This window comes from Aythya marila (assembly GCF_965140915.1).
Source record: "Aythya marila genome assembly, chromosome: 2".
Taxonomy (NCBI): domain Eukaryota; kingdom Metazoa; phylum Chordata; class Aves; order Anseriformes; family Anatidae; genus Aythya; species Aythya marila.
In genome coordinates, this window is record NC_139043.1 from 57,909,591 (window position 1) to 57,937,341 (window position 27,751).

The following is a 27,751-nucleotide window of genomic DNA, read 5'->3' on the forward strand; positions in this document are numbered from 1 at the left end:
AGTTAACAAAGTGTGCTTGAGCAGAGTTCCTAGAGTTCCTAGAGCATGCTGCAGGATCAGAGACATTTCCAACAGAAACAGCAGGAAGCCAGATACAGTGAATGTGATATACCAACCTTCCCATGGCACACCTCATACTTACCTTTCCATACTTGTATAAACTGGCTGGGTTCAGACTGAGAAACTGAGAAATTCTTCTGATAGCATTTCTACTACTATCAAGCTATTTACCGAACCACAAGGAAACCATTTCAAAACCCATTTCAGATTGCACTTGTGAAACTCCAAAAGGTCACTCGACTGCACCAATTTTTGAATAGGAAGCTGCAAGTATCCAGCTGGGATTTAAATTTTCCTGCCCTTATGGGCAGGAGTCAGACCAGGACTGGAAGGGCAGCAATTTTGTGGGAGGGATCACAAGTTGAGCTAAGGTCACCAACCCCAGGATGCTTGTATTCAAAACTTTGAAACAGGAGAGGGAGACAGCTGGGGGTTTTAGAAGAGGATCACAGCGTGGTAAGTCGCTGGCAGGACTTCACAGGGCTTGAGGAGTGAAAGGAAGGAAAAGAACGGGTTCAGGCAGAGACATTTTCAGCAGTGTGACAATGGGAAATGCTAATGAAGGACAACGGGAACTAAAAGGAACGATTAAGAGCTCCAATCCTTTTATTGGTGCATTTGACATCTGGTTAAACACTATATACGTTTGCAGCTTGACATCCAGTAGCTCTTGTATACAAACCATGGTGGTACATCAGCAAATTCACAGTGCCGAAGAAAAAGCAATTTAACACTCCAGGCTCCCAAGAGCAGAGCAGACAGCAAGGCAAGCCGGTTCACTGGGAGGAACGGTGGGGATGGAGGAGAGCACAGATACCCAGAACCTGCCTCCACTAGCTCAAATTAAACAGCTAATTTCCCCAGGTGCTCGCTACTGGAACAGGCTTCTTCCAGAGGATGATTCACTGCACAGTTACGCTGCTGCTCTACAGAACTCCCATGAATTTATTCTTTGTTCCTTGGAGGAATACAGCTCTCTACAGCCCTCGCCAGTAACTGCAGAGTGGGCCCAGGGAGCCTTGGGGGCCCGTTTTCATGCTTACAGATGGGGAGCGCGAAGTCTCCCTTCCCTTTGCCATCCCTCCCTGACTACCCGTTGTGAATTGGCAAGTGGTATTGACCCCACATTCACAGCCAAGGAGCTCGTCAAGACACAGGAAATCTCTTGTGCTGCCACACACAGCAGATACACATACACAGCAGATTTTAATGTCACTTTGATCCAATATGGACTTTCTGTAGTTTACCATTAATGCCGTCAGGATAAAATCCTTCACACTCATACAGCATCAGGTCTGCCCAGGCAATGTCCATTAATTACGCCGGTAAAGAAGTCGCTGTGAATGCTGAGGAAGGTGTGTCCATTTGGGTGAACAAGCACACGGTCTGCCTGCTGCAGATCTGCTGGCGACCCACAGGGATTTCAAATCCACTGGAGTCAGTAAGAGGCTGTTCACTGATTTTAACAGATAGATTTAAACAAATCTCGTATGCAAAATTCATTCACATATCAAGCTCTAACTGCTCCTAAAATCTCATTAGGAAAAAATTGCAGTCTTCCCTTCCTTGTTTCAAACTCTAGCTGAACTATATCCAATTTCTGAATGAACATGACTGAAATAAAGGAAGACCTTTTTCCATTAGTACGGAGTGGTTCTAATTATGTATACATTCATAACACATACGCTCCCTCATTAAAAATTGCTGAAGTGATAATGTAGTAAAGACGTGATGACTGTGTGTTTGAAAGAACAACTGTGCGGACCAAAGTTTGCTGCTATATTAATAGAGCATAGGCAGATGCTGTAATTAGAAAGTAAAAGGCAAACAGAAATCGTTAATAGCTTTGTGCACTGCTTAGACTTCTCCTTAAAGTTTTTCTTTAGGAAAGTGATAGTGTCTTCATATGTGACCCTGGGACTACTGCAAAATGCTAAACACCCATCCCCGCAGGTATGATACTCCATAATTGCATGGCTATATTTGCAAATTGCTCCATTTTCTACAGTTCTATTCTAATTTTATCACTATTTTTAATGAATTTTACTATTTCCAGGAGCACATTGGTTATTTTTTCTTAATACCAGGATGTGTATTATTTTTAGGTGAGATTCATTCATATGCTGAATTAGACACACACAATTGAAGGACAACGACATGCTGTTTCCAGTACCAAAAAAAAATAAAAAATAGATCCATTGTGACTTGTGACAAAATACTGGAGAAGGTAGGCAGGTGATGCATTTTTAGTGTACTGTTCCAATCTCTGCTGGAAAAAGACTTCTGTGTTGGCACAGGGCACCAGAGAAATTAAGTGAGCGAACTCAACATGGCATCTGTTAAGAGACTTACTTACTCTACGCTGGTTTGACACCAGTGTAGATTGTATTTGAAGGTAGATGATTCCCAATGTGGAAACAAACAAACAAACAGGTACAACTACCAACTAGGGCAAAAACACAAAACAGTTCAGGGCATCTGGAAGAAAAGGTCAGGAGTGTGGTGGCACAAGTTCAAGTAAAGAGGTGGAAAACTCATCTAAAACTTCATTCTAGGCAATGTTATATGTCCCTCATTTTCAGACATATCTAAATAGAGGAGAAAACATCCACAGGAAGGAAAATCATATCAAGTATTTGCAGTCCTCCAAGATCTGCTCTCAGGGACATTTCCAACTGAATTGATTGGGAGCAACCACGAGAAAGCTTGTTGCTGCTAGGTTCCTACTTGCCTGTAAGGACAGAAGTGCATTGGGGCAGGGTAACGTTTTGTTCCAGCTAACGCCAGAAGGCACAGGGCGTTATAATATGGCCCAGGCTTTCCAGGCCACATGGAGAGCCTAGGAGTCACATCTAGTCAAAGAGAATGTAATGAAACAGAAACAGCAACTGCTTGATGGCAACACTGAGCTCTAGACCTAAAGCTTTCCCGTCTGCCCCATTCCTCCTTCTGTAGGAGTGACCTTAAGAACAGATTTTCTCTGGCTGTTCACAGTGCTGCTGGATTGTCTCAGCAAGGTCAAGACACCGCAAAATTCGCCATTTCTCGGCAGCCAGCTCCTCCTTGGATACCTGGCCCAGCAGTTTTTTGGCAAAGAGGTTCTGATCCTGCATGAAAAGACCCACAGCAGACCTTGGGGCTTGAGGGAAGTTCTCCAAGCAACCACTGGTGAAACAGAAGTTGATTTTCTTTTCACGTCTCATCCCTGGTCCTCTTTCTTCAATCCAAGTCAGAGGTCTAGTGTGGAGAATCAGAGAAAGAAAAGAGTACTTATGAAAAAAAAATGAATCAACAGTTCTACTATAAGCCTGTTTATCAGTATTTACAAAAAATGCCTAAAATAATTTTAAATTTCAGACATTGCATGTTCAAATTAGCACGTTCTTACCAACGTGTCTTGTGGTTATGGAACTGAACTCCACGTAACAGTCCTGACTCTGCCACTGCTTAATGCCATGGCTTTCAGCACACCACTTAAGCTCTGTTTCCCCTATGCACAAGGTGCAGCCAGCAGTCTCTAGCCATCTCATGGGGAATAGGGAATTTTAATTCATTCATTCATTTGTGGACTTGGCTGAAAAGTGCAGTTAAACATCCAAATATTTTGTGCATGACTTAACCATAGCTAAACTTACAAGGCCCTCAATGTCTAGTCATTCCTATAGCAAGAACACACTTTCATCACTCACACACACATAATGATGATCCAGGTGCTGCTGTGCAAGCACCTTAAGGGAAGTTCTCCTTAAGGGAAGTTGCCCGGGACAAGTGTTTGCCTGGAGAACTCCACCCCTTTAGGATGAGCTGGACGGTCAGCAAGTTCACTCCTGCAGACACTAGCGTCCGTAATCTCTTTGAACTTTTCAAATACACCAGTAAGCACTGAGTCGATCCTGAAGATTATGCCAAATGATGTCAGTTTTGCCTGTTCAAGCTACATAGACTCTCAGACAAGTCTTTCTTAACCAGAGCACCGTCCTGTTTTATGCCACACGACAGCCACGGTCGCCCAGCCAAGCAGTGGTGCTGCTGCCTGGCACAGCTCGCGGATCCCCACATGTTCCTCCCCAATTTGCCAGGCTGGCTGAGGAAAGAGAAGCCATGGCAAGTGCTGTGTTGCTGAGGGGTCTTATCAGATTCCCTGGCCCCACACAACAAATGCTTGCAGGAGGTTTGAGGAACGATCCTCAGCAAAAGCCACAGATAATCCCCCTTCCTGCTCTTTTTTCAACTGCCTATGCCGTGCCATTACCTTTCTGCAGCTCATTCATCAGCACCCACTACTGCCTGTGTTTAGAAGATGCACACTATTTTTCTCACTCAGTTATTGATGGCCTATCCACAATCCTTTATGGCCCACTTTAGTCTGCCATTCACAAATTATGAGGGCATCAATAGCGTGGAAGAATAAATTCTGTCTCCAAGCAATGCCCATTAAATCTTCAATATCATTAGATCAAGAAAGAAAGTCCTTGTCAGTCTACCCTGAATGCATTCCTCAGAGCACTCAGCTTAATGATTCTGTACCTCTCATCTTTTATGCTTTAGGAGCCAGTTTCTATATTCATATCTTTATATCAATTATTCTTTGCTCACCCTTAGTGCCATGCACACCCCCTACAATTAAACCTGGCCAGAAGAACCTGAATGAACAGAGCTAAACTACTGTAGAGAAGGGAAAAAAAAGGACTCAAATCACAGCTTGGAAAAAAAAAATCCCCACAGGCTCCTTGTGTTTCAGGAAGTCCTAAGGCTACTTGTCGCTGCAGGCCATAAGGGTGCTTGAGGGCTGTACCACTCGGTGCTTTCCGTGTTCTCATTCTCCTTCCCTGAGGTGTCTGCTGTTGATCATGGCCAGAGGAAGGCCACCAAGCTAGCTGGTTTTGCTCTGATGCAACGCAGCCGTTTTTATGTCCTCATGCTACCAAAACAGCCACAGGGGGTTCAGGCCACTGCTTTGTCTCAGGTAGGCTGGTGTGTAGAAACCATCAGGCGGGTATAGGCAGAGACCTCCACAATGTAATAGAGGGGAGCCCACGATATGACCCACAACAGGCAATGTAAAGATGGGGCCAGCTCCCTGGGGTGATCTAGAGCAGATGCACGTCAATGACCAGGGAGGCAGTGAAGCAGAAGCACGATCACACAGACCAGACGGAATTTAAGCAAAGTGACCGAAATGACTGCCTTGGAGTTGTGAGCAGGAAATGCTGATTTTACTAATAGATTCATCTTCTTCCGTGATTGGACTTTTAGTTATTTTCCCAAAGAGAGGTTGATTCTACTTGATTGGTAACCAAAACGTGTTAATTCTGAGCTAAAAACTTAAAAAATTAGTCTTCCCCCTCCTTTTTTTTTATTTTTTTTCATTTTTATTTTTTTTTATTTTTACTATGAAGACACATATGCTGCAACTCTGCATATTATTTAAGCAATTACACTGCTTAAGGAACAGGCTTGCATTCCTTATCAGAAAATCATTTTTTAATAGGGTTGCTGCTTTTTAATAGGTAATTTATCCATTTTCATTAAAGATTTGTATCACAGCGCTATCTGGTCATGGATGTAATTAGTTATCTAGAAGCTTTATTTGGAAATGACAAACCCAGCATTTTTGGTAGCTAAATAAAGCCGCAACTGAATTTGTTGGGCAGTTAAGAAAGAAAAAGAGATTTTAACCAAACACTAACAAACCACTTTTTGTGCTGACTTCACAAAGGAAGCACTATCTGCGGCAAAGAAACCACACTGGCATTTCACAGTTATTTTGTCTTACCAGATTTTAGACCTGTAGAGCTCTCACAGCTACATTTTATTCACAGGTTGAAATAGGTGAATTTCTGCTTCTCTGACTCCTCGTTTCCTCAAATGTCAATTAGCCTTACCAGTTGGACTGTGCTAACTGAATAAACTAAAATGAAGAAAACGCTCTTTGTACCTGCAGAAGAATTAAGCTGGTTTCATGCTTGAAAGCATTCTGGGTCCCCTCAGCTTAATATTTCATGCAGCAATTGCTGCAGAAAGCATGTTTTACATGGTGGTTTTTTTTTGGATGTTCAACTTGAAATTATTTTATTAGACTTTGTAAGCTTCAATCTCAGTACAAACATAATTTCAAATGGTTACTGTCAAAATATGTATTCAGAAAATGTCTTCCATTTCTTTTAAACATCTTTGGAAATACCAGTAATTTTTCTTTACCAAGCAATCAAAAAGGGCTGCTTTATCTCGGATGAGAACTAGACCCTAGCCCTAGCTAACATCAGAACAGACGTTGCCCAGATCATTATCTCTCCAGCTTGCACTAAAAAATCCATTTTTGACATTTACTGAATCCAGGCTCTGTAATACCAGGACAAGAACTGCAGCCGTGCTGTCAGCAGAGGTTTGTCTTTTCCTGGATTGCTCAACATTTTATCACAGAGAGGCTGTCTGCTCAACTGCCTTGGAAACACAACAGAGGCAGAGGTCATCTCTCAGATAGCTGGGCTCTGGAAATTAACACACACCTCCGAAATCCACCCTGAGACAGATCAGCAGCCAGTGCAGGCTCTGCAGCAGGGTCAGACCGTAGCCTTTGCACAAATCCCTGCTTAACAAGCAGAATGCAGGCTGTCACACTCTGCACCTGCTAGATTTTCCAAGGCAGAAAGTAGGCTGAATTAACCTGATTTCTCAAGGTTAGTGCATTCATAACTATCAAAAAATGGGTGGGCTAGCACTAAGGAAAGGTGCAGACCATTCCCATCCCTTAGCAAAATACAACTTGAGCACACGAGAGCTCTGACAGTGCCATCATTACTGCTGGGCTATGACTTCACTTGATGGAGAGTGGGCCAAATTCCCTACTGCTCTAACTCCACTGACGTCAATGGGGGAAGGTCAGCAGGAAATATGGCCTAGTGGCCGAACAGCACACAGGAACACTATGTAACTTTCCAGCCAGCATAAATTATCCCAGAGGCATAAAACTGACTGTCCCGGAGGTCATTAAAACACTAAAGGTGGCAAAACACTTCTTGGCCCACATGCATAGGTGGCAGTGGGCTAAGAAAAGCAGGTAGCTGTTAGCTGTGTAGAGCAGGAAAAATCCAAAAACGGTTCTGTGCCCGGCAAATATCGACATGGCAGCTGAGGACTACCTAGGAGCCAGGCCAGCCAGAGAAATGTTTAAGCCACACACTAGTTCCACCTGCTGGAATTAGTTCAAAATCTCACTCTATACAGAGCTTTACAGCTACTCCTGTTACTGGCAGATTGCTAAGCGGGTAAACAGGGCTGGTATATGGAGTTCTGTCCTCTCATAACTACATTTAAGAGGAACTGGAAATGTTTTGTTGTTGTTGTTGTTGTTTTGTTTGTTTGTTTCTTTGTTTTTATCTAAGAGAAATAAAGATCGCTAAGACAAGATGCTAATCCCATAATAAACTGAAGAAGGCTTTGCAGGAGCTCAGACCTGCAGTGAAACAGAGTCCAAATGAGCCCTGATTTTTCCCTCCCCAAATATCTAGTTCTTCAGCTCATTATTTTTTCATAACTAAAAACTTATCTAAAATTCTTGTAGAAGTCAGCATTCATCTTTTTTGTTAGTATTTGTTGCATTTGTGTTTGGTTCTACATATGTGCAACAAAAAAGGGGTAGTTTATTATGAACAGAGAAAGGACAATATTTTTCCATGGGGTCATCCCTGCACTCCCTAGTCTTCTCATATGTTTATAAGGGCAGAGCACAATGTATGGAAAAGCTTCGCTATACTTTTTAATGTCAGACAATTCTCATGTTGCAGCTGTATCATGCTTCAACTTACTTCAACTTCCACTTACCTGAAAGGAGATGACCTCCATGAGGATGGCCCACAATTATCAAAATGGAGAGTTTCCATCAAATACAACACCATACTGTGGATCAGGTTGGGTACTCAAAACACAGAATGGAATACTGACAACTTATTTCACACTCATAAAATATTTAAAAGTATACTTTATAGCAGGCCTATGTTACCATATAATAAAGAGGAGATCTAACTCATTGTTTAAAAATGTATAATCATAAGAGTTTTCTTTAAGAAAGTCATATTGCAACAGCTAGACAAAATTACAAGTAATTCTGGCTGCTGGATTCGTGGTCTCACAGTCTGACAGACTAGTGCAACAAAAGCAAAAAGACAAGATATGGGAAACAGAGTGATGCCCTGCTCAGGAAAAATCAAGGAATCTTCAGGACTACAGATTAGGCATTAGTCAAGAGCAAACATATTCTAGACTTTCTGTAGTTCATTACAGTTCTGCCCCAAATGTGTCATATTCTCTTAACTTTCAGCTAGTGCTACATAACAGTGTAAGCATTATAGTGCTATAAGTATTATGACTAGTGCACTGTATGTTCAGTCATATGCTTTCAACCTTTCAAGAAGGGTTAGCTTTCAACATACAACAAGGATGTCTGATGTAAAACAAAAAACATCCTGCCTCTGAACACCTTTTCTGGTGAAATATATTATGGGCACATTCCTACATTCAGACATCAGGAAAGAACCTTTAAAACCTTCTTGTGCTCTTCCACAGACACTGTTTGGAGGTGGCTCTTTTCTACCATGAGGAAACACTTTTCTACCTAAAGGAAACACTTTCATGTCTTGTGTATAACCTCATGCTAGTATTAACCTACTTTACTTCCACAAGAGGAAAAAATGATGCCGAACTCCTGCAGATGACACCTGAACAGGCTGGCTCACCTGCTGCCATGGTCATTACTCACTTCTTGTTTGCTGTCTGAAAATGAACGGTCATTCTGGAATAATTCTTGTCCTTCTGCTCTTCTCTGGTGGCAGAAGTAACAGTGAGGTCTCCAAAGAGGTCAATCAGCCAAGTCAATCGGGCAATTCCACTGAAAGCTGGGAATCCTGCTTTCTTTTCATCAAGGACACTACCTGTTACAACAGCAATAGAAAGGCTTAAGAAATGGAAAAGAATAATGCACTCTGCATAGGAAAGGCTGAAGAAACTACTGTGTTGCAGGTTTAGAGACCAGGGTGTAGGAACGCCATCAGTGGATGGACTGAGCAGGCAGTCAACCAACACGGTCAACCTTGAAATGGGTCCAATTGGCAAGCTATGGCACAGACGGCTGCACAAAGAACATATACAACAAGCTCCTCAGGACATACTGAGGGCAGGAGGGTGTCTGTGGATTCACAAGGCAACAGAGTAGGGAGAAAAAAAATGCTCAAAAACCTCTCCCATTTCTTCTGCGGCAAAACATGATTGTGAAAGACTAAACATCCCCACTGGAAATTAGGACACTTCCTCAGAGCTCATATGGGTATTAGAATGAAGGAACTGGTCACCACCACCAAAGCACAGGAGAGATTTAGAAATACTCCCTCCACCATACAAGGTACAGGCATGTTTTCTTCACCTGTCATAGCAGATAGGTTAGCATACAGCTCATTGACAACACTTGTTAAGGCAAAGGTGTTTTCCAGACAGTTCCGTAATTTCATGGCAACATACAGAACCAATACTTATGCGTCTAGTCAGTTTATAGATGGACTGTTATCTAAAAGGTCTACAAAAAGCCTGGAAGGGCTGGCATCCCCACGGAGCAAGCAGACAAGTGTCGTTGAACCTCAGTCTCCTCAGCTACTGACCTGTGAAATGCAAGGTTCCTTTCACTAGGTCTTTCCCAGCCACTTCCTTTTTCAGCTGCTTGTACTCTTCAGTCAGAAGTTCAATGTGCTCCACATGAAGAACTTTATCTACCATTAAAAAAAAAGGAAAAAATAAGGTCAGATTAAATAAGAGCTTTCTGTGTGAATCAAAGGCGCATCTAAGCAGTAAAGGCTTCACCATCCACCAGTGTGAGTTCACTTAAAAATGCTCACACATATGGCTGGTAAAATGATGTTAGCAGGAAAAGCAAACGCAGTCTCTGTGCTAAGGCATGAGTTCATGGTTTTCACTGAAATGAAACCATATACCCAACTAAAGCTGAAACATTAGTATTCAAAGTAAAAGATGAATGAATTCTTGGCCTCTTTCCCCTCATGCCTCCCTATTCTGCATTTTTCTTCCCAGAGTAGTAGGAAAAAAGATGAAAAAAAAATCCATAGCACAATACTTAGATCCAGATTGTAACAATATGCTAAGGAACACCTCCTCCATTGCAATTAATTGGGCTACGCTGGAATAAAGGATATCCAATATGCATTGAATCTGGTCCTCATTCACTCTGTGTTTTTCTGGAAGGTTTCCAGAAGAGTCAATTTAGGTTGCTGACAGTTGCTGCTTCTGCTTCAAGAGAAGAGGCATAAATTCTGCTCAATGGAAAGCCATTTGGCTGGCAACAAGGCAGTAAGTGGTGTTGGTGCAGGGAAAGAGCAAAGCAGAAATCCTATACCTCCGGTGTTTTAGGACAAAAGTCACAAAGGAAATTTTTAAGAAGCAGCGGTATGAATAGTGCAGCTTGTCCAAATGATTTGCACTCTGCTCCTGTCCAGCACTGTTCATTTTCTTGCAGTCCCATACATCCCCACTTACTGGCCTCAGCCAAACTGCCAGCTTCTCATCCTTGGTACTGCATCCTTGGTACTTGGGACCATATGCTCTCCACAATTAAAAATATCTTGCTTGGGGATAAGCTTTCTTTCAAACAGGGATGCCTTGCTGGGCCACAATAACATAAGCATCTGTGTGCAACCAGCATGTCACAAACACTAGAAGATAGGGGAGCTGTTTCCAGCTTTATTTACAGGGAGAGAAAGGACAAGGAGGTGCCGAGTTCAATGGCTACGTTCATTAAGTGCTTTACTATCACTGTGACAGAACTTTTCTTTAACAACATTATTAGTGCCAGAAGCTGAGACCCTCAGTGAGGGTAGACATACTTTACTCCTAGCCTTGACATTTCTGTATTTATTTCCCCATTGGCACACGCCTTAAATCCTAGATTGACACATCTCTGAGACAGGCATACTCCTTTGCATATCATGAGTAATAGTAGACTGGAAAGTCCTGCCTTTGGGTTTGATGCCTTTGGTGCTACCCTGCAGGTAATGCTGTTTACAGCCTTGGGATCAAATGCCATTACCTTTCTGCTCAGCCATCTCCCAGAGTTCATGGGCCGCCTTTGCAGACAAAGCCATGGGGTACTCAACGAGGACGTGTTTCCCAGCTTCTAAAAACATTCTGAAAGGGATACAAGATCAGTCTTTAAAAAGTACACTATCATAATCATTTCTCTCCACTGTGCTAGCTGCTTCTCATTCCCACAGTCAGGACAACACACAGTGACAGAAATAAATCACAACTCTCCTGGTAAGGATGGTGTGGTGGCTTAAACACCAGGAGAGTTGGAGCTCAGTTCTGCTTTTTCCACAGAATTCCCTCACTCACCTACAGCAAATTGCTAAAATGCTGAAGCATTAAGCACTGCAACTTAAACTCCCAGACATTTGAGTGCCTGGAGGGGCTATTGGAGTGCCCTTCCACTACCTAATCTGTGAGGAAAGGCTGTGAATCTTGTTTAAGCTACCTATGCATCAAACACAAGCCCATAGGAATGTGACTGGAATTACTAGGGAAACTAATGCATCTTAAATCTGACTCTATTCCAGGGCTTATGTGTTACTCTAGGGAAGTCACCATCATTTACTTCAGGCTTCTAGTCCGCCAGTCTCTCCTCAGGTATTCACATCCTTTACTGCAACAGCAATACACAGCTCCTTTATGCTTCTAAGTTAACATGGAAGGTGGGGACAAGGGAAAGCAGCAGGAAAAGCAACTCAAAATACCTGATGGTTTCTTCGTGGCTTCTGTTTTCTGTACTGATGAAGGCTGCGTGGATCTCCCTGCTTCTCAGAGCATCTTCCAGGCTAATCTGCTTGGCTTCATTAATACTGCCAAAACTTCTCCTGTGCATTTAGCATAAATAAAACCAGAGCATAACTATTTCAGTCCATTCTTCCCAACTGCATGTTGTGAAGCAGCACTTGGAAATTGTTGCCATGGACCTCTGTCCTACTGAGCTAAACCAAAGCAGAACAAAGGAAGCTTGTGATCCAGAAAGAGCAAAGCACTTACAGTCAGAAGTGGAGCGCACAAAAGAACAAACAGATGGGTCAGGGTGTAGGTGGTAGCATCAGAACAGAAACCATCCAGTTGTTGAAGAGCAAAGTGTTTTTTTTAGAAGCATTGTAATAAAAGAGCAGTTTTTAAAACAGTAACTTGAAAGAGGACAGTGCACCTGTAGGAGAACTTCTCCCCAGCGAGTTGCACAACAAGGACAAAAGCACCTGAGTTGGCAGTGCCACATGCAATGACAACCAGCACAGAGAAGCAGCAGAGTGACAAAGCAGATGCTTGGCTGTGATGGCTCATGATCTGCAACACACACATCGTGCCAGTGCTAAAGGGAAGGTTCTCTTGGCCAACACCCTGGGCGCATCTCCACCTGAAAATGAAACACACACCTGCCCTTTGCATTAACAAAGACTGGAGCAGACAGCTTGATAGTGTTATGACAGAGGGGATGAGGGCATGCCACAAGCAGGACTTGAGAAGTAAGACAGGCGATGTTTGCATTTGATTGGAATGCAAAGAGCAAGGCAGTATATCCACGCAAGCTGCCTGTGAACTGTGTATTTTGACAGCACTGTTTCTCAACAGAAGTAGTGGAAACCCTATCTTCAATGTTGTTCGAGGCTGGCTGTAGCACTAGCACAGGCATCAGGGAACCAAGGGAGTATCTGGCAGGGAGATAAATTGGATGACCTAATGGGTTCTTTCAGTCTCAAACAACTCTGACTGCATGATTTAAATATAGCTGGAAAAAATACACACACAGTCTAAGATCTATACATGTACCACTTAACTATTTAAAACCTTTATGCTTTGGTGTTATGGTGCAGGTGGTCTGGCAGAAATACCTCAGAGGGAGATATATGCATAACAGTCCCATTAAATTTCTATTGCTCCAAGCTATCAAGAAAAAAACAAAAAAAACCAACATTGTTCTCTGACAGGCAACCTTACTGTAAATACTAAATTACAGTATTTTCTTTAAAGACTTATACAGTTACAGTATCTTTTTTAAAAAAATAAAAAAAAATTAAAAAATGAAGTTGCAGCGTGAGGAACTTTGTAATAAATATTTTTTATGAAACTTTTTATTTTTAAAACATTTTCAAACTTTGTAAACCTTCTTATGTTTTTTAAACATTTCTATAGCTGCATACAGACACCAGTTTGAATATTTTAAGTCTGTACATCCTGAACCTATAGAAAATTTCAGCCAGACAGAACTGCACTTCTTTTTATCACATAGATGCTGCAGCAAGAAGGTCTCAGTTTTTATTTCAGAGTCATTTCTGCAAGGTACCTCTCTAAGGTAGCCTATTTGTTCTCTCTTGCAAAGCTTTCTGTACTCATTTCCTAGCTGCCACTCAGAATGACAGACATATTTGCATAAACTTTCCCTTTGCAGACAGCCCTCACTGTAAGAGAAATAGAAAACTTCCACTATTCATTCCCTGTCTCCATCAAATTAGTCCTCCATATGGAAAGGCACACGCACCAGAAGAAAACATTACAATATACATATTACGCATCCTAAGAGGAAATTTCTAACCTGGATACAAATCCAAGGAGTTTCAGATGCTCAGAAGGGCTGGAAGGCATCGGATTCATCAAGTCTCGGATCCGTGCTAAGCCAGCAATTCCAACTCCAACCACCACAGTCCCAAACATTTTGTTAATCTGACAAAAAAAAAAAAAAAAGTCTTTTACCAGGGAGAGGAGTAGCTGGAAGGGGACTTGGGAGGATGGATTATCCTTTAACTCCGCTTTCATACAGCCAAACCTTATTCAGATGTCAGCAAGTAGCTAAAAGAGATGTGATGCTATAGGTTACTGAGCTCACTCAAATCCCATTGAAATGTGGTCAAGTGGTTCAGCATGTCGTAAGACCGGTCCTGAGACTTGTATTTAACAGCTAGTGTATCACAGCCCCGGCACAAAGTCCTTCCTTTCCATGGGTGGAAGGCAGACTTCAAAAGTGAGACATTTTTCTATTTATAACATAGCTTCCATGCTGTAAAGAAGCCAAAAGGTTCTGCAAACCCAGCAGAGTTTTATATAGAGCCTGATGACTTCCTGAGCGTCTGCAACACAGCCTGCTCCAGGCTGCCATAGGGCCATTACCAGTGCACAGCAGCACAGCCAAAATATTTTAAGACAGGAAGCAAAAAACATCTTTCCCCCCCGTCAGAGTAACCGCTGGCACATCATACAGTGTCAAGATGGAACCAACCATCTGATAATTTGGTCAAGATGCTTGCTTGACATTTCCATGCATGAAGAAAGCTCTATGATCTCTTTAATGACAAGCAGGCATGTTCTAAAGATTTACCTCTCCCAAATGCACAACCCTGCTGCAGTTGCATCACAGGGCGGATGAGCCAGCCAGTACATTCATGGCCAGGCCACTGGTAATAAACTCTCCTGTCTGTTTTCTGATTTGCATCGATATGTTGAAGCAGTAGGCAACCGGTGTAATCTTTCAAACCTCAAATAAGCACTTCTCCACCACCCCAAGGACTAGCAATGCTTTGCAAAGTAATTTTAAGATTTACAGGAGAACAGTCTAAAACCAAGCCAAGTCAGCTTCTCTGCATTTTTTGTTAGCTCCATCCTACCACAGCTTCCCTTCATACTCTGTTTCTTCTCTTTCGGTGTTCTTTGTGCTGCTGCCAACCCCTTCACTTTCAATCACTTCCACTACCTGTGATGAATAGGCCACTGAGTTCACCCATATCCCATCAAAACTTGGTTTAATGGTTCAGCATGTCATAAAGCTTGTCTTGAGACTCATGTTTAACAGCTAGTATATTATAGCCCCAGCACAAAATTCTTTCCCTCACAGCAAAAACTTCTTCCTAAAATCTACTCATCAGTTTCCTGTGTTACCTTTTGCTGTTTCACTGCTCAAACCCTTTTGAGACTTAAACAGACAACTCCGCTCCTCCCTGTGCCCCTTGTCTGATGGGTCACAGTGCAGCAGCATGGCCCTGAGTGACTGTTCAGACACTGCTACACACTGACAGCTATGAAGAACCTACATCAACTGGTACAAAAGAAATAAATAACTCAAAGAAAGCCCCTATCCAATCACATGTCATGTCTGGATTGTGGTTTTCTTTAAGCTTCTGCCTCCATATATATATATTCCTGTCACTGCTGAACTCTCCTTTCTTTATACGTGCCAGAAGTGTACAAATGACATGTTTAATACAAAGAAGAGTTCTCCAGGAGGATTAGAGTGGCATGTTTTTACCAAATATTTGACATATAAAATGACTGCATTTATAAAATGCAAGAGGAAAGAGAGATGCACAGGGTTGAGAGAGAGGGAAATGGAGGGCAGCAGGATAGCAAAACCCTGTAACACTTTTTCAGTTCCACACACACACACAGCACTCTGTGCTGGCTTCTCAACTATGTCCACTTGTATCTTCAACCCATTCAGCTCCGACTTGCAGGATGTTCTCAGCTAGGAGGAGCCCCTGGAGGTCGCCTGACTCAAACCCCTCCAGCTGCATCTGGGCCACGCTGAGTTTTGATCAAACCCAGGGACTGAAATCCAGCAGCTTCCCAGGGCCCCTCCTGTAGTGTTTGACAACCCTCACAGCAAAAACTTCCTAATATCTACTCAACAGTTTCCTGTGTTGCCTTCTGCCATTTTACTGTTCATCTCCCAGAAACACGTGGCTCCGGCTCCTCTACACTGCACTACAGACAGACTCAGCTTGCCCACCACCATCTGCAAGGCACTTTCTGGCACTGCAGCCACGCAGTCCCCATCCTGAACTGGTGTACAGGGTTATTCTAGCCCAAACACAGAGAAGCCCTGCATTTGCTTTTACTCAACTTCATGATGTTTCTGTTTGCCATTTTCTGCAGCATGCCCAGGCCCCTCTAACTAGCAGCTCTGCCCTCTGGTGTTTTGACCACTCCCCTCATTTATTTATTTATTTTTTCCACATATTTGCTGAAGCTGAACTGCATCCCATCATCCAGGGGGTTAGTAACAGCATTTAACAATTTTGGCTGTTATATCAATCCTTGTGGGATGCCACTAAGTGACTGTGCAAATTCGATGGCTGCTGCTTGAACCTTGTTTCAGAACTTATACATCTTTAAGCCAGTTTTCCAGCCATCTTATACCTCACTTAGTTCACATTATCACCAAACGGGTAGTAAGGCTACAGGAGACCACACACCAAAGGCCTCACTAGTCAAGCCTAAAGCCATTCACTGTTTTCTTCTTGTCAACAGCACCAGTCTTTCTCATCATGGGAGGCAACTGGATTGATCAGGCACAATTTGCCTTCTGCAAATCCAGGTGGGTTTGCTGCATTGCCTTCCCAGCCTGCAGTTCCCAGGACACTCCCTTTCCCTCCTTGAAGACGAGGGCAGTACTTGCCCTTTTCCAGCCATCAGGAACCTGCCCTGAATGCCAAGTGGCCTTCCAGGGACATCTGGTACTTATGACAGGCATACCAATTACCTGAAGAGCCACATCCCTGCTTGTCTCTGCTGTGGGTAACGCTACATTCCCACAGGCTCTGTTAGTAGGCTCAGAAACCTGGGAGGCTTGAGGACAGACCTTACTAGTGAAAGCCAAAGCAAAAAAGGCACTGAGCACCTTCAATTTTCCTTTCCCTGTGGTACAGTGGAGCAGCAGACCCTCATTTGTTTTGGTTGCCCATGTACCCATAGAAGCCCTTCCTCTTGCTAGCTTCAGCTCCAGCTGAGCTTGGCCTTTCCCACCTTTGTCCCTGCAAGCCTAGGCACTGTCTCAGTGTCCCACCTAGGTACTCCCGCCCAGCTTCTGCCTCCATGCCCTTTGGTTTTGTGTCTGAGGTCAGTCAGGAGCTGATCCATGCCAGTGCTGAGCCACACTTGGCTCTGCTCTCAGCACACTGGGCCTCGCAGCCCTCCAGGGCAGTCTCCCACAGGATCTCATCAAGCAGATCCACCAAAAGGACAAAAACCGCTCTTCAGAAGCGTGTGGTTGTAATTCCTTAAAATTTTGATTCATAAAGGGCTCCAGTGTAGGTCAGGACCCAGACAATAGAGGCTTAGAAACAGTCCAGATGGAGAACAGCTAATCAAGGACTTATTTTAAGTTCACAAATTTCAAGGTTACTGGAGTCTTAAGCTGTTAATATTTGCCTACCGCCCTGAGCAGGACTGGGTGTGTGAATCGCACAGCAGATGGATCCCCCTGGAGCTCCTACAGCCATCTTGTTACCAAGAATTGCTGTGTGGAGTTTTTTCTGCTGAGATGCTTCACCCAAGTGCAGCAGGTCGGGGGGCTGGCTATTTTCCGTCACTGCCACGAACAAAGAACGCTTAGCAGACTATCAACATTTTCTGCTTCTCCTTTGAAAAGGTTTTCTACTTTCATCCATTGCCTAACTTCTAACCTCCCAAAAAGTCAAATTTAAGAGAAAATGATTTCAACCCAGGAACAAAAACTGTTACTATGCAACCTGTTGCCACAGCAACCAGTCACACAGGTCACGGGCTCGTCAAGGTTTTGCAGGTTAATACAGCATTCACACAGGGAGAGACAGCGCCTAAATGTGCATTGCAGAGCTTTGCTTATGTATGCAGCTGAGAAAAAATCACCATGTCTGCATCCCTGCTGCTGCTTTTTATTACCCTCCGTTTGCTTGCACAACAAATGGTGAAACTGCTCAGTGAGGGCGGTAAATTAGATGTTTTGGGGAACTGTCAGGAACCAGAAGATAAAATAAAGAATATTTATCTAAGAGTCCAGGTGAATAAATGAAAATTTACTCCTTATTTCAAACATTAATCCTAGGATAACAGCTACAGTTATCTTTCAATTACAAAAATGATTAAAGGGGAAACCCAAGTCACAAACTGCTGTGCCTGCCTTCCACGCCTTCTTAAAACCCGTGACCTCAGTTAAAGCTCTGACAAAAAGATTTTTAGGCTGCTGAACCTTGGCTCCTGTAGACTTGGAAAAAAATGTCCAAAAAGCAATATAACAGTATATCAGCCAGCATCTAAAAGCATTTTTCTCCACCCTTGCCCCTCCTAACTGGCTGTATGAAAGCAAAGGGGCTGGTGAGAAGATTAGGAAAGGATGTTCTTCATGCTCACTGCTTGTGATTGAAGAATGCCCCTCACCACCCAGCAGCAGCCACCTTGGCCTGGTCGCAGGCTGCCCCACCAGCCCCCACAAAGGGTCCAGACTGGTCCAGGAGCCCTGCATGATGCAGAAGTTGAGCCAAGAAAAGCATCTAGCTGAAGAGGCTCATTTATGCCACACGTAAATCGTCAGCCCATCACCACCCTGCTCTCTGTGGAGCTTTCTGTGCTTGCGCTGCTTGCTCTGTTAGATAGATCTAGACAGCTCTGTAGCAAAATATGCCCTACACCTAAGTATTCTTGGAAAATTTAGCAGTAAAACAGGAATTTTCAGGAGCAAAACAGGCAATGGAGTTTGCCCGAAGGGATCAGTCACAGAGCAAATTCCTCTCCTGTGCAATCACAGCAGGACTTCAGCCCTTACATCTCAAACAACTTGCTAACACTCACAAAGAAGTCAGCTTCAGGGAAGTGAGACCTTACCTCCATGCTGAGCAACATCACTAAGGCTATGCAAAGCCAGTGCAGAGCCAAGATAACAGCCAGAACTTAAGAATTATCTCCATATTTATGAAATATTTTTCATGCCATGCCTAGACATTACAGGATGGGGACAGGTACCGTGACATATCGAGTATTTCAGTAAAGCCTCACACATTCTTTCAGCGGTTCCAACAGGTATGAATGAGTGACTCACATCAGAAATCAAAACATTTTGCCATCAGTGTCACCTGCAGTACTAGCATCACCTTAATATTAACGTGGGAGGCCTTCCTGGAACAATTCCAGTCTGATCTTTTTAAGTGTGCCATTTCAAATGACTACCACACTACTGCCACATATATCTTAAGAGAAGCAGAAACCTCACACACAAGTACTTGATCTGAAAATGCTGCTGTCAAGGTTAGTTCAATTTTGCATAGTCAATGGTTGAACCATTTGATTTCCACAGTTATTTGGGAATTTTCACCCTATCCAGTGTCTCCTTCTGTAGGCGGTCATATATTTGCTTACATTACATCTTTAACTCTCTAGAGCCAGAGCACTGACAAATTGTCACATCCCTCCTACCAATTACAAACACAGAATACAATCACCAGTGACTTTGCAGCCAGCTCCCACTACTGATAAGAGCAAAAGGGGAAGGGGGAATTCACATGCCCAGATGCCAGCAACTGGGGAGACCGGGATACAGGGACAGCTACTGGGCAGGCTGAGCATCTGAGCCCAGCTGCTGAAGGGATCCACCTTGTATGAGGTGGATATATGCAAACGTGTATATATTATCACTAGAAGACCTCCATCCTGCTCAGCCAGAGAGAGGTGCAGGATGAGGCCATTGGTTCAGACAAGTGCTCCGAGTGCCTACTTGTGATCTGTGTGACCAGCCACATACATGTGTATTTGTGATATATACGTGTGCTCTATGTTGTGTGCTGACTGGGAATACATTTTCATCCCCACCACTGGTTGGACCCGATGACACAAAGCTGCACCAGGTCCGTCCCTCCCAGGCTTTCAGATCCAGCCCAATATTTTCCCCTAACATAACCCAGGCTGGACTGAGGAAGTTCTCCAGAGCTTCCTTTGCACCAGATGTGTGATTAGACATTGCAGCATACGTTTTTGCTGTGACAGCAGCAGAGCCTTGAGACAAGGGTTGTGGTGCTTTCCTCAACAGAGGTTTTTGAGGGAACCCTGAACAGACAGAAGCAGTCACTGTAGAATGGGTAAGTTGAAACGCTGAGGACACTTCCAGCCCTACATCTCCTATTTCAAATACCCCGACGGTATCTGCCAGCCCTGGCAGATGCTGTACTTGGGATGTTGGTACATGTTACCGCCTGTACCACCACGTCTTACTCTCGTATTGTTTGCTCACAGCAAGACGCCTCTGCCTGGAGCAGAGAAAGCAGAAGCTGAACAGTGTGGCTTTTGTTGGTGTTCTTTAGAAAAGGGAATAGTTGCACAAATACTCCAATCTAGCAGACTATTCAAAGGCATAAATACACATTGTTCCAGAGGGAACTACTTGCACATTTTAACTTTTGCATGTGCTTAAGGAATACTCCAGCACATACAGAGTATGTAGAAGTTAGAAGTAGCCCTGAGGTAGTCCCAACACTGGCCTCATCAATCCTAACTAAAGGCAGAACTTGAAATAAAAGCAGAATGGAGATGAAGAAAACAATTGTGAATACTGACGTGCGAGAGTGCAAGTCTGTGGTTTTGCTCTGCCTTAGCTTTAACCTAAAGTCCTGCTGGAAGAAAGAGACCGTCAAAAAGGCAACACCCAACACTCTGTCACTTCGTTACTTCCCTCTAGAATGAAATGAATGTGAAATGAGAGCCATGAAGAAATTATCTCTAAAACCTGCCAAGCCCATTTACAGTCCACATGTTTCAGAGGGAAAATGTTAGACCTTACAGTCTTAGACCAACCACCTACGCTGTCCTTGAGCTGCTGGGAACAGCCAACCCTCCCCAGTTGCCTCCATCTCCATCTTTAACATCCCTATCTCCAGCTATCACAGCCTAGGCCGCAGTTTCCTGGCAGGCACACAGGGACTGGTGGGAGAGTTACAGCTTTGGGATGCCAACTCTCACAGCGGGCTGCCATCAGAAGACAGTCCTTCATCCTGACTGGCACCACTGCACCCCAGAAACAGCCAGGGCAGGCTTTCCTTCCTGGCTTTTAAATGCCATCTGAATAACACACCCGTATCATTTTACATTTATGTCGGCTTGTTTGCCCAGGCTTTCTGATTAAAATCTGGTTTTCCAGCTAGGTGCCAAGGTTGAGGTTGATGTATTCCCATTGAGATCTGGCCAGGCACTGTGTTACAGGTGCCAAACACCTTTACTTTACTAAATGTAGTGACAGTTAATAATAAATGACTGCACTTGTAACTGATATACTGTCTCCAGAATTAATACCTGAGTAGAAAGGAAAATGTTATTAAAACATACTTCTGCAAGCTAACTCTGCCAACTCCTGAGTCCACAGCTGTCCTGACTCACGTCATGGTGAGGTTGCTCTCCACATCCTGCAACCCCATACTGGCAGCAAAACCATTTCACAAAACTCATAATAAGACTGTGCAACACATTGGAAGAAGCTGTCTCTAATACATTTCATATTCCACCCAGTGGAGGACTGAATCACAAGTGCTGTGACGTGCATGTGTGAGCATGAATAATCATTTTGTCCGATTGCCCTTCTTCCATCTGTAGTCACCCTTTATGGTTCAGATTTGGTCACTGGTCAGAAGAGAAAAAACTAGGCAGATAACACTTCTGAGATGGAGTCCCAGAGACAGAGATGCACAGAGGAACTAGAGTCGTTCTCAGTCTGGCTCATTTTGTTTGTAATCCTGCCCTGGGATAAATGATATTATTTCAACTGGGGGGGCAGAGGATGGGCAGAGTGGTGCTCTGTATGGCCAGTGTCAATGTTGGGCCGTGGGTAAGTGCTTTGCATGGTGCAGCTGTTTACTACAGGCAACAAACTCCTTTTGGATATACCTATACTGCCAATGCTGAAGCTACCCAGGAAAGAACTGAGCTCACCTTTAGGTACACACAAAAAAATATTAAGAGGAACACATGAAGGGCTCCAGTTTTTTATTTTATACAAATAAGCAAAAAAAAACACCACCACCTTACAATGCTGAGTTTCCAGGAAATCCTCTGGAGTGAATTAGAGTCTTGTGAAACTTCTGGTGCGTAAATAAACAATTCCACATAACTGCAGCCTCATCACAGCTATTACTTAACCAAAGGACTGTGGCTGATTAGTAGATGAGTAACGGAAAGAGAGCCACAGTCCCAAAAGTTTCTTTGGGGGCTTTAATGTGCTATAACAATTTTTGAAAGTGAATTTGTGCATGGTGGTAGAATAAGAGGAGAAGAATGTTTTCAGAGATAACTGCCAATTTATTTGGAGTGAAGTCCATTTTTTGATGAACATTCAGGAGAATGAGCTGTGGTATGGAGCTATCAGCAATTGACAGATCCAGTTTTTCCATTGGATCAAACAATATTATTGCTAAAATTCTGTGCCAGAACACAGGCAGGAGAAAATAGCCCTGAGTTAATCCTAACTCAAAGGAAAAAAAAAAAAAAAAAAAAGACATGAAACACCAGTGACTGCTCGCCCTTCCCCCAAAATGCATCTTCCAACAATTGTCTGCTTAACACCCACCCATGTAGGCATTAAATCCATCTGTGTCCCCAGCTTCCCTGAACAACAATAAAGCCAAAGTCTTCACACAGCTAAGCAGTTGAACACTAACTGCTGAGACTCTGCTTAAATACCCCTTTCTTACAAAGACTGTTCTGTGCTGACTCTTACAATTCCAAAAATTGAGAGTTTTCCAGGTTTTACCAAAATAAATAAATAAATAAATAAAAAATAATTGGAAGACTACGCATCCCCACCTGCATTTTGCAGGGAAGCTTTATTCACAGCTAATCACAAGAGGTGTAGCTGACAGGGCAGTGACATGGGAAATGCCAGGTAACCTCAGTGCACTCCGTTCCCTTTCTGTGCTGCTCGTTTTGTTTTCACTGTCTCACCTACCGAGGTAAGAGGCTCTGTGAGGCACAGCCTCCATCTCACTTGATAGATACTGGAGTGCTTTGCAGGTTAACTTCAACACCAGGAGTGGCTTTCAAGCCTTTGCTGCAAAACAACCAAATGATGATAAACCACAGCAGAAAAAATGCTCTGAAATATATTTTCAAGTACTGCATCTACCCCTCAGTTACCGTTCTTCCTATAAGCACTCTTCTTCAGAGGGCATAACAAATGCAGAACTGGGCTGGGGAGATGCAGGAAAGCTGTATTTCCAGGCTGTATTTTTAGTTTCTCCCAGAATTTTGTTGGTTGATCTAAAGCAAGCAAATTGCATCCCCTTCCCTATCAGTCCTCCCAATTCCAAAGGAGGGGAATCTCTTCTACAAAGCACCCTCAGACCTACTAAGGACAAACGCAATGTAAGAAGTTGGTATTATTACAGCTTCTGTTCTTCTTGTTTGCTGCAGGAAATCCCCCAGAGATCAGACATCTAGAAGGGTGGCTATAACCACATTCAAATACCTATTTAAAACAATACAATATAAAGTACAACATGAAAATATCTTTCATTTCCTTTCTCTTGCTGTCAAATTAATCTGAAATCCTAGCCCTACAAGGAATTAAATGCATGCTTAGTTTTAATCATGAGTAATCCCATTGATAAATGAGAATACTCATACAAGTACATTAAGAAATAAGAGCTTTTGCTGCTAACTGTAATATTAGTAGGCACAAGAACAAAACACATACCCAGCCACCAGTGTGTGCTTTTAATATCTTTACAGACTAAACCCAATAGATGATACCTATCTTCCGGTCCACCAAAGGTCACTGCATCCCAGCTCTGTGACAAGCTGACCTATTTTGAGAATTCCCAAAGCAAAACGCCAGCACTCCTGCTACAAGCTGCAGTCACCATAAAGATATTGCTTACCATGGCTGATGAAACCCTGTGCCCATCATTAGCATTTCAACTTGTAACACCAGGGGCCTGTCTTATACTCTCTTTAGAGCAAACAACATACACGTTGTCTGAAACTGGTCAGATAACTGCAGCTGGCCAGGCAAGTGTATTTTTTGGCTGACTTTCTCTTCCCCTACCCTAGAAAAGTGTTCTCACTCTTCTAAAATAAATTGGTAGTAACTGATAGTTTCTTTTATAACTAGATTAAGATGACTTCAGAATTAGATAATGCTTTGCAAAAAACTAATCTTAAAAATGATTCATGCAATGGCTAGTACCTCTACCACTTTATCAGGCTACCACTCCTCAGTAGGGCCTGAAAAATACAATTGAAGCTCTCAATTTTCTTTAAAATTTGAAAATGTACTAATGACAGCAACTGCTTGATTGCGGGGGGGCGGAAAAAAAAAAAAAAAAAAAAAAGCAGCTCTTGAATTAAGAGCAATCACCGAGGTAACTCAAATCCCTCTCAACTTTACAGCCCAGTATTTTCCCTCTCAACTTTACAGCCCAGTATTTTCCATGCTATTGACCATCATAGCACTCAAGAAGTGTACAAGCCAGCCATTAGCCTCTTCTTTCATGAATAGCCAGTCTGCAATTGAATGTGGTTTAGCAGTCAAGCAGTCCTTACATGCTACTCTTCTGTTAAAACTAACCCAAGAAACTGAAAAAAAAACATTTACAGATATATCAGCCACTAGAGGGAGTGTTTGGTATCCCGCTTACATCACACTGATTTAAAAAATAAATAAATAAATTTAAAGTTTTATATAAAGATTACAGGGATTCTATAAAAGTGTATTTCCCAAGTCTCATGAAAAATGTTATGAAGAACAGTACTTTGTGCATAACCAGCAGCATTACAAAAGCAAACTCTGCATCTCCCAGTTCCTAGGTCCACCCCCATCAAACCCTGAGATTTCTACAAGCAGAGAGGCAGTTTTATATGCCAAGCTCAATTACCCAGAAGCTTTGGGTTGCCTGTACAGTCAGACAGCTCTGAGCATGCCTAGACCTGAACTTTCAAGCGTGCCAACCCAGAGATTGGAACTATTACAAAAAACAAGTAAAAGAGTGACCTACAAAATGGTTCCAATTTACAACTGCCCCAACAGACCCAACATCACTAGATTCATTGCTAGACAAAGTCTTCAAAGGGACTTAAAAACAGCCATCAAGTTGAGTCCAACCACAAGCAAAAGAGAAGATCCTCCTAGGTTCGACCCTGTCCAACAACTACTAATATTCAAAACGTAGCTAAAGAGAAATGAATGTCTATTGCAACTCACAGATAAGATATCTCTGTCTTGCGCATGGCAATGTGTCTTGAATACAAAACTTATTATAAATGATAACCTGACTGGGTGGTTGGGTCCTCACAGTAACATTATCTGGAGGGTACAAGATGGATTGTGCCAGCGTACTGACTTCACGTACAATAGAGCATAGTAGGTTCTAAATACCATGTTAAATCTCACTGACTTGGGATCAGTGAAGCTGCTGGCAGCACCTACAAAACTCATGACACCCTCCAAAATCTCTGTACAAATATCTATAATTAGTGAATTGGCTTAAAAAAAAACAAAAACAAACAAACAAAAAAACCTTTCTCTTACCCAGATTTTATTGCAGGAACATGAAGTGGGTATATTTCAGTATTTTGGTGAAAAGATTTAACAGTTACTTTTATAAGAAAAGAGCTCTATTCTCTTTCAAAGGTTCATTTCCTTAACTGCACCATTCCTTTAAGTGGCTAAAGAGGTCACTGAGTTCTAAAAACAGGCAAGGGGCTGTATTGAACCACTACCATCCTGTGCTACCAACGGGCACATAAACCATATTTTATAATGTAGCAGCAATCCTGCTCATTATTTTCTTCAGCCTTGCAGCTTTTTAAAAACTCAGTCTAAATGCCTTCTTTTCTCGTTGTCCTCTGCTAGCATAACTCAACAAGCATTTTGAGGTTCTGGTTAAGAAACTCACTGTGTAGGACTAATTTCTAATATTTAAGTCACTTGCATTCCAGGCAAGATCGTGGCATCTCCACAAAATGCTGTTTCAGACAAGTCACATCATTTTTTGACCATTAGAAAAAGGAAAATGCAAGGTATCCTACCTTAGTATCATAAACACAACCACTGCACAAGGGCATTTATAAGTTGTCACTGTTTTACAAATTCCCACATAAGGTATCAAAAACTAAACCTCTGCTCTTCCCTCCCACAGTCAGACTCATGTAGATAAAGAAGGTAATTGAGCCTCAGCCATTCAGAATATGTAACGTAACTCTCTGCAACATTATGTCCTCCCAGTCCGCTTAGATCCTGGCTTTGGTTAGGATCTAATAGAACCAGGGAAAATGTATAACATTGCAGCCAAACAATGCCTTGTGAGCCAGACTCACAAGGTATTCAACTAACTTGCACTCAGGCTGGATGTTTTTTCCCCTGACCATACAGACTTTGGTTCCACAGTCTAGAACAGGAAAGTTTATCCCAGACAGGCATATAAGCAAAAATGAGGTAATGAAGGGGCTAGAAATTAAACGCAATAATGAGCACACCATAAAGGAATGTACTTTGAACTTCTTTTTGTTCTCACAACTCATGATGAAAAAGTCCATCTCTGTAGCATGGGAACCCGAAGATGAATGCTGAAGAGCTCAAGACTCATTTAGCTGTTGTTTAACCAAACGAAGCTTAATGGCTACTTCTCCTAGGTTACCAGCACCACCTTCATGCTCCCTTATGAGCTGGTATCTTAGCAGCACCTAGGACAGAAGGAATTTAACTCCCATACTTTAAAACAACGATAGTTTGTTTCCGATGTTATGGGCCATTTGAGCCTGGGAAGGTACCAGCCAGCTGGTGGGGATGGTGGTAAGCTGCAGTGGGCCAGCAATTTTTCTGAAAAGTGCTCTCTCAACTGGAGTACATGAAAGGAATAAAACTGCTGGCCTTGCATTTAGGGGGAAAAAAAAAATGCAGCACGTTTCCTCAGTGCAAAATTGACCCTCCTTTGTAGCCAGCAGGGAATAAAGACTGTATTCCCTATTTCTGCCCTCTTGAGAGGGCTTTCTGGTGGAGTCTACTGGGAAAACTGGGTTTGGAGCAGCCAGAGAATTGTGTTGCCACGTTCCCTGTTCAGAGGGCAAGAGGAAAAGGGATGCGAACCTGTCCTCTTTCTATGATAAAGGACCAACTGCTGTCCAGCCACTCTGAGTCCCATTTAACAGACCAGCTTGTATGTTATTGTGATTATTTTGCTGTGTTTTTGCTGCATCAATATTGCAAATATTATTAGACCCAGCCAGTTGTCACCAAGACCTACCCAGGAAGGACTGGGCTGGAACCACCTGTCAGAATACTGTTATTTTTAACCAGTAATCAGAGTCAGGCAAATGGCCTGTTTATTTTGAAGAGATTTATTCAACAGCCTTTGGTCTCAGGACCTCTTCACAAATGCTGGACATACAAGGACAGGCAGCATGCCTTATCTTTGTGAATACTGGGCTAAATGCAAGGATAGCTATTCTACTTTACAATGCAAGAAAGTAAGTGTAAAAGAGATTTCAAAATCAGAGTTTTGCTCAGCTGTTGCCATGTTACAAATTCCAACCCAAAATCACATTTTCCAAAGCAACCGTTTCCAGCAGCCGCTGATATCAATGACCCTAAGACACTTCAGGCCTGTTTTTGAGACCCTGCATCCCAGACTATTCAAACTGCAAATGCAAGTACTCCATAGGGAAAAAAACATCCACTTTTCTTACATTGGATACCAAGAACAAAAGCAGACAAAGTACAAGGTTACTTCCAATGCCAGAACTGTACCAACTCCGGTTTATTAAAGGCTCATCACTTAACAGTGAACTGTCACTGATTGTCACTGAATTTTATCCTTTTCTGCAATTTCCTCACAGATTTTTGCCACTAAAGAATCACAGCTTCAGAAGACAGCAGAGG

The 27,751-nt window shown here is 42.8% G+C and overlaps 1 protein-coding gene across 1 annotated transcript in view; it reads right to left on the reverse strand.

Moving 5' to 3' along the window:
- Positions 1–527: 527 nt before the first annotated feature.
- BLVRA (biliverdin reductase A) overlaps positions 528–27,751 on the reverse strand; it is a 31,128-nt gene continuing 3,904 nt past the window's right edge. Inside the window, exons 2-7 of the mRNA XM_082754128.1 lie at positions 13,688–13,815; positions 11,853–11,972; positions 11,150–11,247; positions 9,711–9,818; positions 8,819–8,990; positions 528–3,297 (exon numbers count right to left, since the gene is read on the reverse strand). Of these exons, the coding sequence (XP_082610254.1) occupies positions 3,024–3,297; positions 8,819–8,990; positions 9,711–9,818; positions 11,150–11,247; positions 11,853–11,972; positions 13,688–13,815 (900 nt within the window). The 3' untranslated portion in view covers positions 528–3,023. The remainder of the gene's footprint in view (positions 3,298–8,818; positions 8,991–9,710; positions 9,819–11,149; positions 11,248–11,852; positions 11,973–13,687; positions 13,816–27,751) is intronic.